Source organism: Phascolarctos cinereus, unplaced genomic scaffold, assembly GCF_003287225.1.
Source record: "Phascolarctos cinereus isolate Bilbo 61053 unplaced genomic scaffold, phaCin_HiC Scaffold_726;HRSCAF=1367, whole genome shotgun sequence".
Taxonomy (NCBI): domain Eukaryota; kingdom Metazoa; phylum Chordata; class Mammalia; order Diprotodontia; family Phascolarctidae; genus Phascolarctos; species Phascolarctos cinereus.
Genome location: NW_027556098.1, coordinates 113145359 through 113159011, shown reverse-complemented (window position 1 = coordinate 113159011; position 13653 = coordinate 113145359). Strand labels below are relative to the sequence as shown.

The 13653-nt window shown below is 37.7% G+C and overlaps 1 protein-coding gene across 1 annotated transcript in view; it reads left to right on the top strand.

Moving 5' to 3' along the window:
• POLQ (DNA polymerase theta) overlaps window positions 1–13653 on the top strand; it is a 120448-nt gene that overhangs the window by 59824 nt on the left and 46971 nt on the right. The window contains 9 exon segments of the mRNA XM_078146725.1: window positions 618–861; window positions 2997–3967; window positions 3970–4845; window positions 4848–5045; window positions 5048–5149; window positions 5152–6129; window positions 9644–9787; window positions 10775–10971; window positions 11230–11470. Of these exon segments, the coding sequence (XP_078002851.1) occupies window positions 618–861; window positions 2997–3967; window positions 3970–4845; window positions 4848–5045; window positions 5048–5149; window positions 5152–6129; window positions 9644–9787; window positions 10775–10971; window positions 11230–11470 (3951 nt within the window).

Here is a 13653-nt window from a genome sequence, read left to right as displayed (position 1 = left end):
TTTTCGGAGTGGTGGTACCAGTTCACAACTCTGTCAATAAATAGTACATTAATATGCCTGTTTTTCCTTCAGCCCTTCCAGCTTTTGTCACTTTTCTTTTTTTTGGTCATCTTTGCCAATCTGATGTGTGTGGGTGGCAGTTGACTGATTATTAGAGGTTTAGCGCATTTTTTTCACTGTTAAGAGCTTACTTTGCTGGCTTTTGTTGCTGTTCTTTGCTCTGGTATTTTGCCCCTTGGACCTCTCCCCATGTTCCTATGCTGGATGACTTTGTATATTCCTGGCTAGATCCTCGCAACAGACCTTTAGCTATCTCCTGCCAAACTGAGCTGGGCAAATGACCCATTGTTTTTTCTTCCATGGATTTTCTGTTCACTTTTCAGTCTAGTGCCCTTCCTTAACCTTTATTGGAATAATCATGGGAAAGAGCTGGACTATACTGCTTCCTTATACTCTATCATCTTTGCTGGTTTCCCTATGTAAAATTTGTAGTGTTGTTTATCTAGATATGTAATAGCTAATGTTCTGGCGGGTTGTGGACAACATTATCTATAGAAGTATAAAATTAAGTCTGTAAAAGATTTTAATTTAAATCTTTGTTGTTATAAATATTCCAGGGATGATAACCGTGTTTTCTAATCGTCTTGGCTGGCACAACATGGAACAACTGCTTTCTCAATTTCAGAAACGTCTTACATTCGGTGTCCAGAGGGAGCTGTGTGACTTAGTTCGGGTGTCTTTACTGAATGCACAGAGGGCCAGAGCTCTTTATACTGCTGGCTTTTTAACAGTGGCTGATCTTGCCCGAGGAAGTATTGCTGAGGTGGAAGCTGTTCTGAAAAATTCTTTACCATTCAGAAGGTGAGAAAAATCTTCAACTCAGACTATTCCCTAAGCAGTGATAAACCCTGAAAAGAACTCTCAATTAATTTTTAAACAATGAATGCAGATACATATATAAGCATTATAGTGTATTATAGGGAGTCTTATAGCATATTGAAGCCATGAAAAATATGCCAAGCTGCTCATGCTGGCAATTTCTGGCATCCAGAAATACAAGCTCACATATAATTTTAAAATTGCGTAATTACAGAGAGGGTCATAAACTAGATTATAGGCTTTTCTTTACATAAGAACAATGCCAAGGAATTGATCTTGGGCAGAAGAGTGATGAAATTAAGGCAGCTTTTCTTTCTCAGTTTGAGAATTGCTGACAGTACATGTGAAAAATATACTTTTTTCGCAGGTTTGCATCCTTATAAACACACACAGTTCAGATTGATCATTGGGCATTAGTTAGAGGGTGCTAAGAATCCAATTTTTCTTTTTCATGTTAAATATTGAAGTACACATAGGTATTTAGTTAGGAAGGAAGATGGTAAGGATAGAGAACTGTGTTAACAAGTACTTGGAGGACACCTATGGTTATTAGCAAGTGAGATCTGGATAAAAATCTAGGGAATGAGCCTGAGAAGGAGTGGTCAGATATGTAGGAGGAGAACCAGGAGAAAATAGTGTAATGAAAACCTAGGGAGAGGAGAATATCAAGAAGAAAGGGGTGCTCAACAGTGTCAGAGGCTGCAGAGAAGTCAAGAAAGATGAAGCTTTGGATAAAGCCATATAGATTTGGCAATTAAGAGATCTTTGGTAATTTTAGAGAAAACAATTTCAGTTAACTACAAAGAGTTAAAAAGAGAGTGAGAGGAAATAAGGTGGAGGCATCAACTGCAGACAGCTTTCCCAAGGAACTTAGTTACAAAAGGGAGGAGAGATTATAGTATAATAACTAGCAGGGGTAGGGCATCAACTGAGGGTTTCTTAAGGATAGGAAGGCATGAGAATGTTTATTGGCAGTAAGGAAAGAACCAGAAAGCAGGGGAGGGATTTCTTGGTTTGGTTCTTGATACATATCATGACTAGTAATCACTGGTGTTCCCCAGGGCTCTGTCTTGGGCACTAGTTGAGATGTTTAATAGATTGTCATTGTCTTTTCTTCAAAATCATTGTTACCCTCTTTGCAAATGAGGAGTTGAAAAGAACACAGACATCAAATGCATGAACATTATATTTATATACCAGCTATACCTAGATTCTTGAACAAAAGAGTGAATGTAGCATTTATTAAGCACTACCGTGTGCAGCATACTGTGCTGAGTTCTGGCAATACAAAGATAAAAGTAAAATGGTCCCTCTTCTCAAGGAGCTCCCATTCTAATGAAGAAGATGATGCATGTCATTTAAGGTTTAAGGAAGGTTTAAGTTTAAGTTGTGTAGAAAGATCCCATGGTCCTTAGGGAACAACAATAAAGCAGATGACACTGCCTTTGTAAGTGCCAAGGACTTCAGTGGCAGAACTTTCTGTCCTGGGTCTTCAGTAGCTGTGGCTGTAGCGTCTGCCACAGCAGTTGTCGGGCTGCATCTTCCCAGGATGATGGCTATGAGAACTGGGCTGGAAGCAGGACTGGTGGTCTGGAGGGTGCTGCCATTCCCAAGGGTCTTGTGCCTGTCATATCGGTTGTTTCCAGAGAGCTCCTATTTTTCTTGTTTTTTAATCTTTTTCTGAAACGCACATGCTTAGGTAACGCTATTATTATTCATACTACCATTCATTAGCATGAAAAACAAATGCTTTGTTGATAAAGAGCATTCCTTTGACTTCCAGGATCTGTGACTGATGTGGGTACTCTTTGTAGCAGTACAGTTAAAAACTGTGTCATGTTTAGTGGGTAGATAGTGTTCATTAGTTATAGCCCTCCCCCCAAAATTAATCACCTGCTGGCTTTGCTTTCTTGTGAGAAAACTTTCTTACTGTTTATAAATGCTAAATGTATTTGGAATATTTTTTTAAAGTTGTATATGCCAGAATACACTATATAAATTTTTTTTCTGATTTCATTTAAAGATAAAAAGATATGTTAAACAGTGTGTATGTTATCTTGGTTAAATATATTATTGGCCCTTCAAGAAAGTTTCTTTATTCTTCATTTCTTCCTCAGTGTCCGCAAGGCAGTAGATGAAGAAGAGGAAGCAGCGGAGGAACGTCGGAATATTCAAACTATCTGGATAGCTGGGAGAAAGGGTTTAACTGAAAGGGAAGCAGCAGTTCTTATTGTGAAGGAAGCCAAAATGATTTTGCAGCAGGAGTTAGCAGAAATGGGAGTGCAGTGGAATCCAGACTCTTTTTTAAACTCTGAAACCTGTTCATCAAGCAGCAGTGAATCAGAAGTGGAGGACCTAAAATCTAGGCATCATGCCAAAAGCTTATTTAAAAGACCCAAAGTATTAAAAAGAGAAACCAGAATTCCTTTTGGTGAGTCTCTTACTAAGAATACACCCAATACCGTACAAAATTCTTATACGGACAAAATGCCTGCGGACACTTCAAATTACACCCTACAAGATGGAAATCAAGAACATCAGTTACATGTTGAAATGAAAAGTGATGAGTTTATTCCTAGAGCAAAAAGATTCCCATTTTTGGATACAAGTAAAGATAAGATTGTCACTACTGCGAATAAAAGAAAGACAGGCATTGAGAAAATTCCTAAAACATTCTCTGATGAAAAAAGGAAAAGATCAACTTTAAATTTCTGTTCCAAAAAACTGTTCAAAACACCTCAGTATCAGAATCAAAGCAAGCATGAAAACCAATCTGAAGTTAGATGCAATGTCAAAGACTCTAGGACACACAGAATTGGTTCACCAAATATTACTATGTTCAGCTTTGGTACTGTTAAAGATTTACTCACTTCAGATGAAAAGAGTACAGAATTTCAAAATCCAGGGTCTTCTGCTCAAAATGACTCTTTGGGCAGTAACGTCAAATATTTCAAACACAAAACACCACACCTTCCACGAACAGAGGAAAGTTGTTCAAGGAACAAAATAACCAAAGACTCTATTTTAGAAGATTTCATCAGAGAATCTCAAACAGAAGATAATTCTGGCCAAGCCCCAGGATTGCTGGGAATAATGTAGTGGGGGAAGCCAAGCCAAACATAGAAATAACGACTGTTTTGATGGATAATAATCATATGAAAAATCAGAGAGTTTATAGGGAGCACATCAATGCCAATCCAATTATAAATTGCCCTGAAAAGAGACCGGTTGCATATACAAAAGTCTGTGTCAAAGAGGAAGTGTTGTTAGGCAGAGAACCACACAGGGAAACAGGTTCCAGTTTTACAAACACAGATAAAAATGTTGCTGTTAGCAAATGGGAAGGTGGAGAGTCTACTGCTGATGAAAATAACCCCAGACATTTTCAGCCACCAGAAAACAACATAAGCAGACCCAAGGTGGCCAATGGAATATCATTACAAGGTGGAGCTGTGGATAAAGGAGACTTGGATGAAAATGATCCAAAGGCCTCTGGAGTGAAAAAAAAAGCAGGTGCTTATGTTGCAAGTGAAACTAAAAATAATCAGTCTTCTGACTTAGGCTTAGGCCTTAGGGACTTTGATGATAGTTTCCACCTGGATACTGAGACGGAGAAAATAATACAACAGATGGCAGCTGAAACTGCAAAACAAGAAGGAGCAAAGGACATAAACCTAGCAACAATGTTGACCCAGAAGAGCTCAAGAAGACAAGGCTCTGTTAGCATTTCACAAAATGAAAATAGTATTTATGTCAATCAAGGATCAACCGTAGGAATGAGAAAAATGGATCACTCAAGTCTTAAGATTGTAGATACTGAGAAACTCCTGACTCTAGAAAGCCCTCCAATGAAACTGCGAGAAAATTACTTTTCTTTTAAAGGGAATGAAAATTCTATCACTGACTCCCAATTAAATAGTTTTCTTCAGGGTTATCAAACACAAGATTCAGTGGAATCAGCATTTCCCCAGGATTTCAAAAGAGAGCTTCAGCTGGCAGAGAGGCAAATTGCCCACCCATTTTTGAAACAAGTTTGAATATGAGTGATAGTTTGCTCTTTGATAGTTTTAACGAAGATTTAGAAAAAGATGAAGTAAGGGAGCAACAGCCAGACCCACAAAAGAGTGTGCCTCCTTCTGAAATTACTTCCAATCATTCCAATGACATTCGTGTCAGCAACTGCATGGGTCAATGGACAAAGCAGTTTTGAATCTATTACCAGTTGATGTGAAACAGGATGTGCAGCAACGGTTTGCCTGTTTCAGTGATGAATTATGTTCTCAGAAATAGATTCTCTTCAGATGGTGGAAGCTTTGGATGGTGCAGATTTGTCTCCCATTCAAGAGCAGCATGTCCCTGCAGTAACTCTTAATAGATTAGAGCAAAGTAAGTCAGGAGTTATAAATGATAATTACTATAGATCAAGAGTAGATAGGATAGGTCAGGATGTAAGTGTCCAAATAATTAAATCTACTGGAGAAAATAATGACGATCCAGTGATGTGGTCTGGGGCATCATTTGATTTAAGCCCAGGAATACAAAGCTTTTTAGATAGACTGGAAAGTGATAAAACAAGTTTAACGAGTACAGAGTCATCTGCTTCAAAGGAAAAGCACATAGACTTAAATGACCAGCAAGAAGTAACCTCTGCTTGGCTAGCACAGGGAATGCCACCTTCTCCTAATGGCAAATCAGAAAACAACTTTGAAGTGTTGGAAAACAATGCTAGGATTCCAGCTTTTCATGGTAAAACTTCATCACCTTTGCTTTATAAGGAAAGCAGCATTATTTCTGATCATCATCTAGAGAGTCATGCATTTTTTCCTCCTTCACCCATTTCTATGCCACCTACCGAGCATGGCCCATCACGAGTCCTTGGAACATCTGAAAAACTTGGGAAAATCAAAATGGCTTTACATAGAGATGAAAGTTACCCACTCAGTTCAGTAGCAGATATTGAAGACCAAGATCTTAAACCACAAAATGGAAATAATCATATGAAAAACTACAGTCCCTCTAAAGACACAGATGTTTCACTGAAGTTTTCACAAGATGTGTCCCAATTAACTCTAGTCCCATGTAGTACTGAGATTTTGACCATCATTGACGTAGCAAGTGACCAAACTCTTTTTCAGACCTTCATCAAAGAATGGCAGTGCAAAAAGAGATTTTCCATTTCACTAGCTTGTGAAAAGGCTGTTCGCCCTATAGGCCTCAAATCAGTGGGTATAGGTGGTAGATTTAAGCAAGGTAAGTTTTTGTTCCTTTTTCCTTAAAAATTTTTTTTTTTGTATATTGGTTGTAGATTATAGTAGAATATTGCCGTTTCATTACCAGTTATTGAGTAGGTTATTTAGGCTTACATTTGTGGCCTTATGTAGAGGATGTTAGCATTACCACTACTAGTAATATATAACTATTCTCTTTCTGCTGCGCGGGATTAAATACTCGAGTGTTCTGAATATAAATTGTTTAAAAAACCCATTTTAAAATTGTTTTGAATTGGACACCATACATTAATTAACAGATGCTATGCCTGGCATAATATGGTTGAAAATGTACACAAGTTATTCCTTATTTTGATCCAGAAAGAGGTTAATAGGAATGGCAGAAACACTCTTATTATATTAATCACGTTTATTATTTGTGTGATTAATTAGATCTGTAGTTTTAAATAATTATAGGAAAGTTTTTGAAGCCCTAGTTCAGAAATGTAAATCACATCTAACCATATTATATTAGAATATTACTGAATTTGCCATTAGAAAAAGAGCAAAGAATATTAGTGTTCATTTTTATGGATAAGGAAACTGAGGCTCACACTGTCAGTGAGCACCCAGCTAGTGAGTGTCACAGGCAGGTTTGGAACCCAGGTCCTCAGTTTTACCCTAGTGCTATGTGTATGTACACATATGCCTCCATTGACCTTTTGTTTCCAAGGTAGGGGGTGGGGCGCGGAACTCTACTTGAAGAGTTTTTTCCTAATATTTCTTTCTGTTTGGAGTTTGCAGTAGCCCCTAATTTGTTTTCCTCCTTTCCTCTCCAAGTCAGTATTAGTTTTTGTTCTATAATTTGCAACTGAATGAATGAAAAGCATTTCTTAAGCCCTTGCTATGTGCCAAACACTGTGCTAAGCATTAGGGATTACAAATAAAAAAAGCCAGGCAGTCCCTGCTCTTAAGAGTTCACACAGTAATTGAGGGAGATTACATATAAAAAGAGTTGAACTGCACAGTTGAAGGAAAGTCCCAGAAGTCCTAAGGGTGCATCAGCAAGGTGGGTAGCAAGGCCCAGGAATCCTCAGGATGCATCAGGTAACAGTGCCGAGAGGCCTAGGTTAGCAGAAAGGCAGATGGCAAGGCCTTGAATCCTTTAGGATGCAGTGAAAAGGCATATGGTAAGTCCTGGTGGTCCTCAGAAACCACTGGTGGCACAATGGATAGAATACTGGGCCTAGAGTCAGGAAAACATGAATTCAAATATGATATCAGACACTTACTAGCTCTATGACCCTGGTAAGTTATTTAACTTCTCTTTGCCTCAGTTTCCTCAGCTAAAAAATGAGGTTAATAATAGCACTGACCTTCTAGGGTTATTGTGAGGATCAAATGAGATAATTGTTGGAAAAGTACTTAGCACAGTGTCTGGCACATAGTAGACACTTAATGCACTTGTTGTTGTTACATGTTATTATTGTTATTATCATTGTTGTCCATCTCGCTACAAGGTTTATAGTTGGTGGTGTTCTTTCTGTTGTCAGCTCTGATGTGAACTAGGGGGCCCATACTCATTATGGGAAGGGTAGAGTGAATGCACTGTTCATTGGTTTATTGAAACTTGGACCAGTGAAATATTTGCTAATGTGCTAATCAAGGCAGGACGCTTTGTTGATTATCTGCTTTCTTTCTTTTCATAAACTTTCTGTTTACATGCTTGTTCACTTTCTCCCATTTATTAAACCATATACTCTCTCGGCTATGTGTTGTATAGTATAAAGAGCCCTAGAGTCTCAAGTCTTAGGTTTCAAATCTTATCTCTGTCATTTACCATCTAAGTGACAGTGGGCAAGTCATTTAATCTCCCTTGGTCTCATTTCCCTCATTTATACAGTGGAGGAGTTATACTAGATGTCTTCTGAAGTACCTTTCAACTTTAGATCTTTGAGCCTAAAATCCTTGTGTGTTTTCATTGCTGTATAAGTCAAGTTGCATATTTTCCAGAGACTCTGGTTACTTTGTTTTCGTATGATGGAATTACTGCTGATCTACTTAGAAGCTTTTTGGGGACAATTGTAACTAATTTTTCCTACCTTGCCCTTCACTGTCACCACCTTGAAGGCAGTTGAGATCAGTGTCTCTCTACCCTACCCTACTTTATTCTTTGCCCCACTTTCCTCCTCCTCCCCTTGCCATCCTACAAGTTAGTGTGGCAGGCATTGTGTTAAGCCTTAAGAATACAAAGAAATGCAAAAAACAATGTCTTCTCTCAAAGAGTTTCATCTCTCCCACAACAGTACTTCTTACTAAATCCTCAATTTCCTGGAAAAATTGGCTGCATGAACCATATCACAATTAAGATAATCCAGGTGTTTTCTGTTTAAGAAGATCATCTGATCATGTCCCTATGTAGTGTAGTATAGTAGTTTTCCCATCTTTTCACATGAACCTCCAGTATTGTAGTAATTGGAATATTATATACATTGATTAAGAAAATACATAATGCCTAAATACTATTGTGAATGCAACGATGCTTTTAAATGAATTTGTCTTTTGTTAATCAGAGTGTGCCCACATATGTTTGGGGAAAAAAAAGAATATGTATAGCACAGTATCATAGAGACAAAGCTGGTAGGGATCTCAGAAATCATTTGGCCTAATTCTTTTTTTGAGATCAGGATGCTGAGAGTCGGAGGGTAAGTGACTTGTACTCAGTCACATAGCCTCAGAGCTAGGTTTTTAAATCAAAGTTCTTTTACTACAAATACAGTGCTCTTGCTACTGTGCCATGTAGTCTATAGAAATTTTTTCTGATTTTTGGATTTATGGACCTTTGGTCTAACAAAGTAACAAAGCAGCAAAATAGAAATTAAGTCAAAAGAAATCATCAGGATCTTTATAGGATATTAATAAAAACTAATAGGAAACCAGTGAAAGAGGAATTCTATTCAGCATCACTGCAAAATGAACAAGATATTTATTAGTTACCCTATCGAGACCCACCCTGGGCATATAGTCTAGATAAGCAAGACTCAAGCAAGTGAACACAGTTGCTTAGTGTTCAGTAAACGAACACAAATTACTTGGGAAAGAAAAGAACTTCTGGGAAACTAAAGTAGTTTGGGAGAAAACAGGGTTACACTGGCGTCTCACAACACATACAAAATGGATACGTGCAGCCTGAAATATAAAGTTACCCAGACAAAAAAATTAAAAATGGAGAGAGTTACCTTTTTACAGTTATGGTTAGAGGGAGGCTTCATTACCAAATAGAATAGCATGGATCAAAGGAGACAAAATATAAAGTTCTAAGACTTGCAAGAACAAAATCAGTACAACTAGAATAAGAGAAATTGTCAAGTGGGAAAATACCTTTGTATCAAATATCTCTGATAAGAGTATGGTGCAGATGTAGATAGAATCAAAAATTGTATAAAACAAAAGCATGGTTTGACATGTCAGGCATATAGGTTTTTAATTAAATTTTTAGAAATGAACTGCTTTTATAGTTAACTTTTGTAATTTTACTTCATTTTATCTTCATTTAGTAAGATCACCTGAACTAATCCCAGTTGCAGATGATGGGTTTCCTGTTAAAGGCCATGAAGACATCTTGTTGGTTGGACTGGCTGTGTGCTGGGGTGAAAGGGATGCCTACTATTTGTCACTGCAACAAGAAGAAAACCATTCTGGTAAGTTAGCATCATTTAGTTAAATTGAGGATTGTGTAGTTTTGTGGGGACTCTTTCAGGATATTCATATTGTTTTTAGGTGGATTCTGTGATACTTACCTAGATTATGTTCGTGATGAAAGTAACAAAATAATTTTTGATGGACAGCCAGAATATGTGTTCGCATGTATTTAAAACTGTCGGGGCAGCTAGGTGGTGCAGCGTATAGAGCACCAGCCCTGGATTTGGGAGGACCTGAGTTCAAATTCGGCCTTGAACACATAATACTTGCTAGCTGTATGACCCTGGGCAAGGCACTTAACCCCATTGCCTAGCCAAAGGAAAAAAAAACACAAAAAAACCCCCCAACAAAACAAAACTGTCTACTTCCCTTTTCTCAGTAGAGAGATTTGAGATCCCCAGATTGCACCTGTTGCACATGCTGTCAGATGTGGTTGCTTTGCTAGTAAATTTTATGTAACTGTTTTTTAGTACAAGAGAGAGTTCGATGGGAGCATAAGGATAGTGAGAAATAACTGATATTTTAGAAAAGGCATCAATTTTTTTAAAAAGAAAAAAATCAGATGCAGCAAAAAAAAAACAGTGCTTGTGAGATATTTGGTTTTGTAGTTTATCTGTATACAAGTTGCATTTCCTCAGTTAAATATAAATTCCTGGAGAGAAGGAATGGTTTCATTTTTGTCTTTTTATCCCTATTACCTAGCACAGTGTTTTCTATACAGCAGGTATTGAATAAATGGTTTCTTGAAATGAACTATTGGACCTGTGTTCTGGGATGATGGAGCCCAACACTACCTTCTGAGTTTACTTCTCAGAATTCTGACTGTTTCATGATAGTCTCAATTTAATGTGATTTCTTCCCTCCCCATCCTTTGAGCTGATTGAAACAGAAGCCTTTTATTCATGCAGTAGGTGTTTAAAAAGTGTTTGCTGAATTAGATTGCCTCAACTAATGGCATATATTTTCCCTTTAAAAACTCTTTTTAGAAATCAGTGCCACTTTAGCACCACCTTCTTTGGATCCAAACCTGACTGTGAATGAGAGACTATGGCAACTTCAGGCTTGTTTGCAACAAATCTCTGTGAAAGAACGTTCAGTTATCATCTACAACTTCATCCAGAACTATAAGATACTTCTTCTGTCTTGTGGCATTTCTCTGGCAGGAAGTTTTGAAGATCCAAAGGTTTGAAGTCTGTCTTAATTTATTTTTCTTTACTTAAAAAACTGATACTGGTTAGAGTTTTTAAATTTTAATTAATTAAATTAACTTTAATATTGAACTGGTCCTGTTCTTATTGGCACTGGAAATTCATTTAGTTTCTTATGTTGTCTTCTACTTTTTTGGCTAGCAACAGGGAGTAAAGGTGTTCAAGAATAGGTTGTTTCTTTTTGGTCATATTTACACATTTTTGTAAAACACTCAGGTGTGTTTCATTTTCAGGTGGCCTGCTGGTTACTAGATCCTGATTCTAAAGAGCCAACACTGCACAATATAGTTACAAGCTTTCTTTCTCAAGAGCTACCATTATTGGAGGGGATAGAAACAGGCCAAGGCATTCAAAACCTGGGACTGAATACCAGCGATAACCACTCTGGCCGATACAAAGCAGCCATCGAATCTATTCTCATCTTCAATTCTATGACCAGACTCAATTTGCTGTTAGAAAAAGAAAAGCTACAAGGTAAGAGTGTCAGGAAACAAATTTCTCAATGTTTTGATAATGCCAAAGATGAGGAGGGTGATGAGGAGAGGAGCAGCAGAGAAGATGCTGGCTTGTGACCTTCCACACACAACGTTCCAGAACACATGGGCGTCCTTTGTTGCAGAAGAGGAAGTTATGGGATCATAGATTTAGAGCTAGCAGGGACCTCAGAGATCATTTTAGTCCAACTTCCTCATTTTAAAGTTGAAAAAAACCTGAGAGATGAAGCAGTCTGTCCAAGGTCATGGTGGTAGCCTGTGGTAGAGCTAGAATGTGAACCCAGGTCCTGTGCCTCCAGTTCCAGTGTTCTTTCTACTGTACCATACTGCCTGAAAATACACATTCTGAACTAGGTATGCATTTTCTCTAAACAGAATCACATGAAATGCACGATTATTTATATATTTTTATTTTTTAAAGAATGCAACTTTGAAAGAATAATGTTTCTGTTTGCATGAAACACTCTGTATCTAAATATATGTGCCTTAATAATTATTGCTAAAAGAGGCCAGACTTGTCTCTTGAATGTTATTAGTTATTATGTATAAATTACAGGCTAGATCATAAATGAGGTTTTTTTGGTGGAGATAGATCTAGACCTCTGATTTTTTTTCTGTGGAGGTAATTCCTTATCAGGAAAACCTTTCCACATGTCAGATACAGCAGTTCTCTGCCTTGTGGAAGTGGAATCAAACTTGTTTTCTTTGGCTTCAGCAGACCAAACTGGAACCAAGGGGTAAAAGCTGCAAGGAGACAAGTTTAGGTGATGTAAAGACTTCGTATCTAATAGACTTTTCTAAAAGTGGAATTGGCTCTTTGGGGATTTCGTAGCTTGTCCCCTTCCCACTAACCCTCCATCTCCCCTCCCTTCCTATTGAAGATCTTCAAGCACAGACTGGCATGGTACTTATTGAGTATAAGGGAACAAGGATTGTTTTTTCAGGTATTGTTGGACTAGCTGGACACTGAGGTCCCCTCTTATTGGGAAACACTTTGATTTTTGTTCTTACGCTGTCGTACTATCTCTGCATTTAGTCAATATTGATTATTGTTGAAACTTTTTCTGTTTTCAAACCTTTGTTTGACTTCTGTAGAAAAGTTACATTATTTCATGGCACTTCTTTGCTAAAGCAGGTATTTGTCTGACCGCTCAAATGAACTTAATAGTGGGTGACCAGTGCTGTTAAAAGTCATCTTTCATGATCAGAGATATATTTACATTCGGAGCTGCAGTCCATATGCTTCACAGCCCAGCTCCAAATAGGGGAGAATTATATAATCTTGACATTAACAGGCGCCTGAGGATTCACATAATCCAATTTCTGAACAAATGTAAAATTACTTTATACAATATGATGGGGAAGTCATCCTTTACCTACTGGTTGAATCACTAAAAACTCATTAGTGTGTTGGATAGCTCTAAATCTTTCTGTACCTATGTAACTTCCATCCATGAGGTCCTATTTCTGTATTTTGGAACAACACAGAACAAGCCTACTTTGTTTTTTCTGGCCAAACATCCTCATTTCTTTCAAGTGTTTGTCATATGAAATGACTTAATCCTCATATCATCATTGTTTATTTCCTATGGACCATTTTAAATTGTATCACCCTAAGAACCTATAATGTTAGGTAAGGAAAACTAACAAAGCTAATGACTTCTATAAGTGGAAATCATTCACAATTGAGCACTTAGACCTAAATATATTCCTTGTCCCCCATTTATATAATAAAAGCTTATTATAGTTGTTTCTCAGCTTATCCCATTTGAGTTTGGAAATAACATCCATACCAATTCACATGGCAGTCACCCTTGCCTTCAATGAAGTTTTGCAACGTTCCTTTATATCCACATTGATAAGTACATACGAACCTTTGAGAGAGGAACAGAAGTGTCTTGACTGTTGTCCTTTTCTTCTCTAAATTACATGCTAAACCCAACTGATATAAGTACCCTCATCTAAATTCCCCTATTGCCTCAGTGCCAAAAATTAATTGGTCCTGATCAGTCACCTAAAACTCAGTGGATGGAGCACTGGGCCAGGACTCAGGAAGGCTGGAGCCCAAATCCAGCCGTAGACACTCGTTAATTGTGTAGCTTGGAGCAGGGCACTTAGCTTCTGCCTGCCTTGTTTCCTCATCTTTAAAACTGCAATAATAAC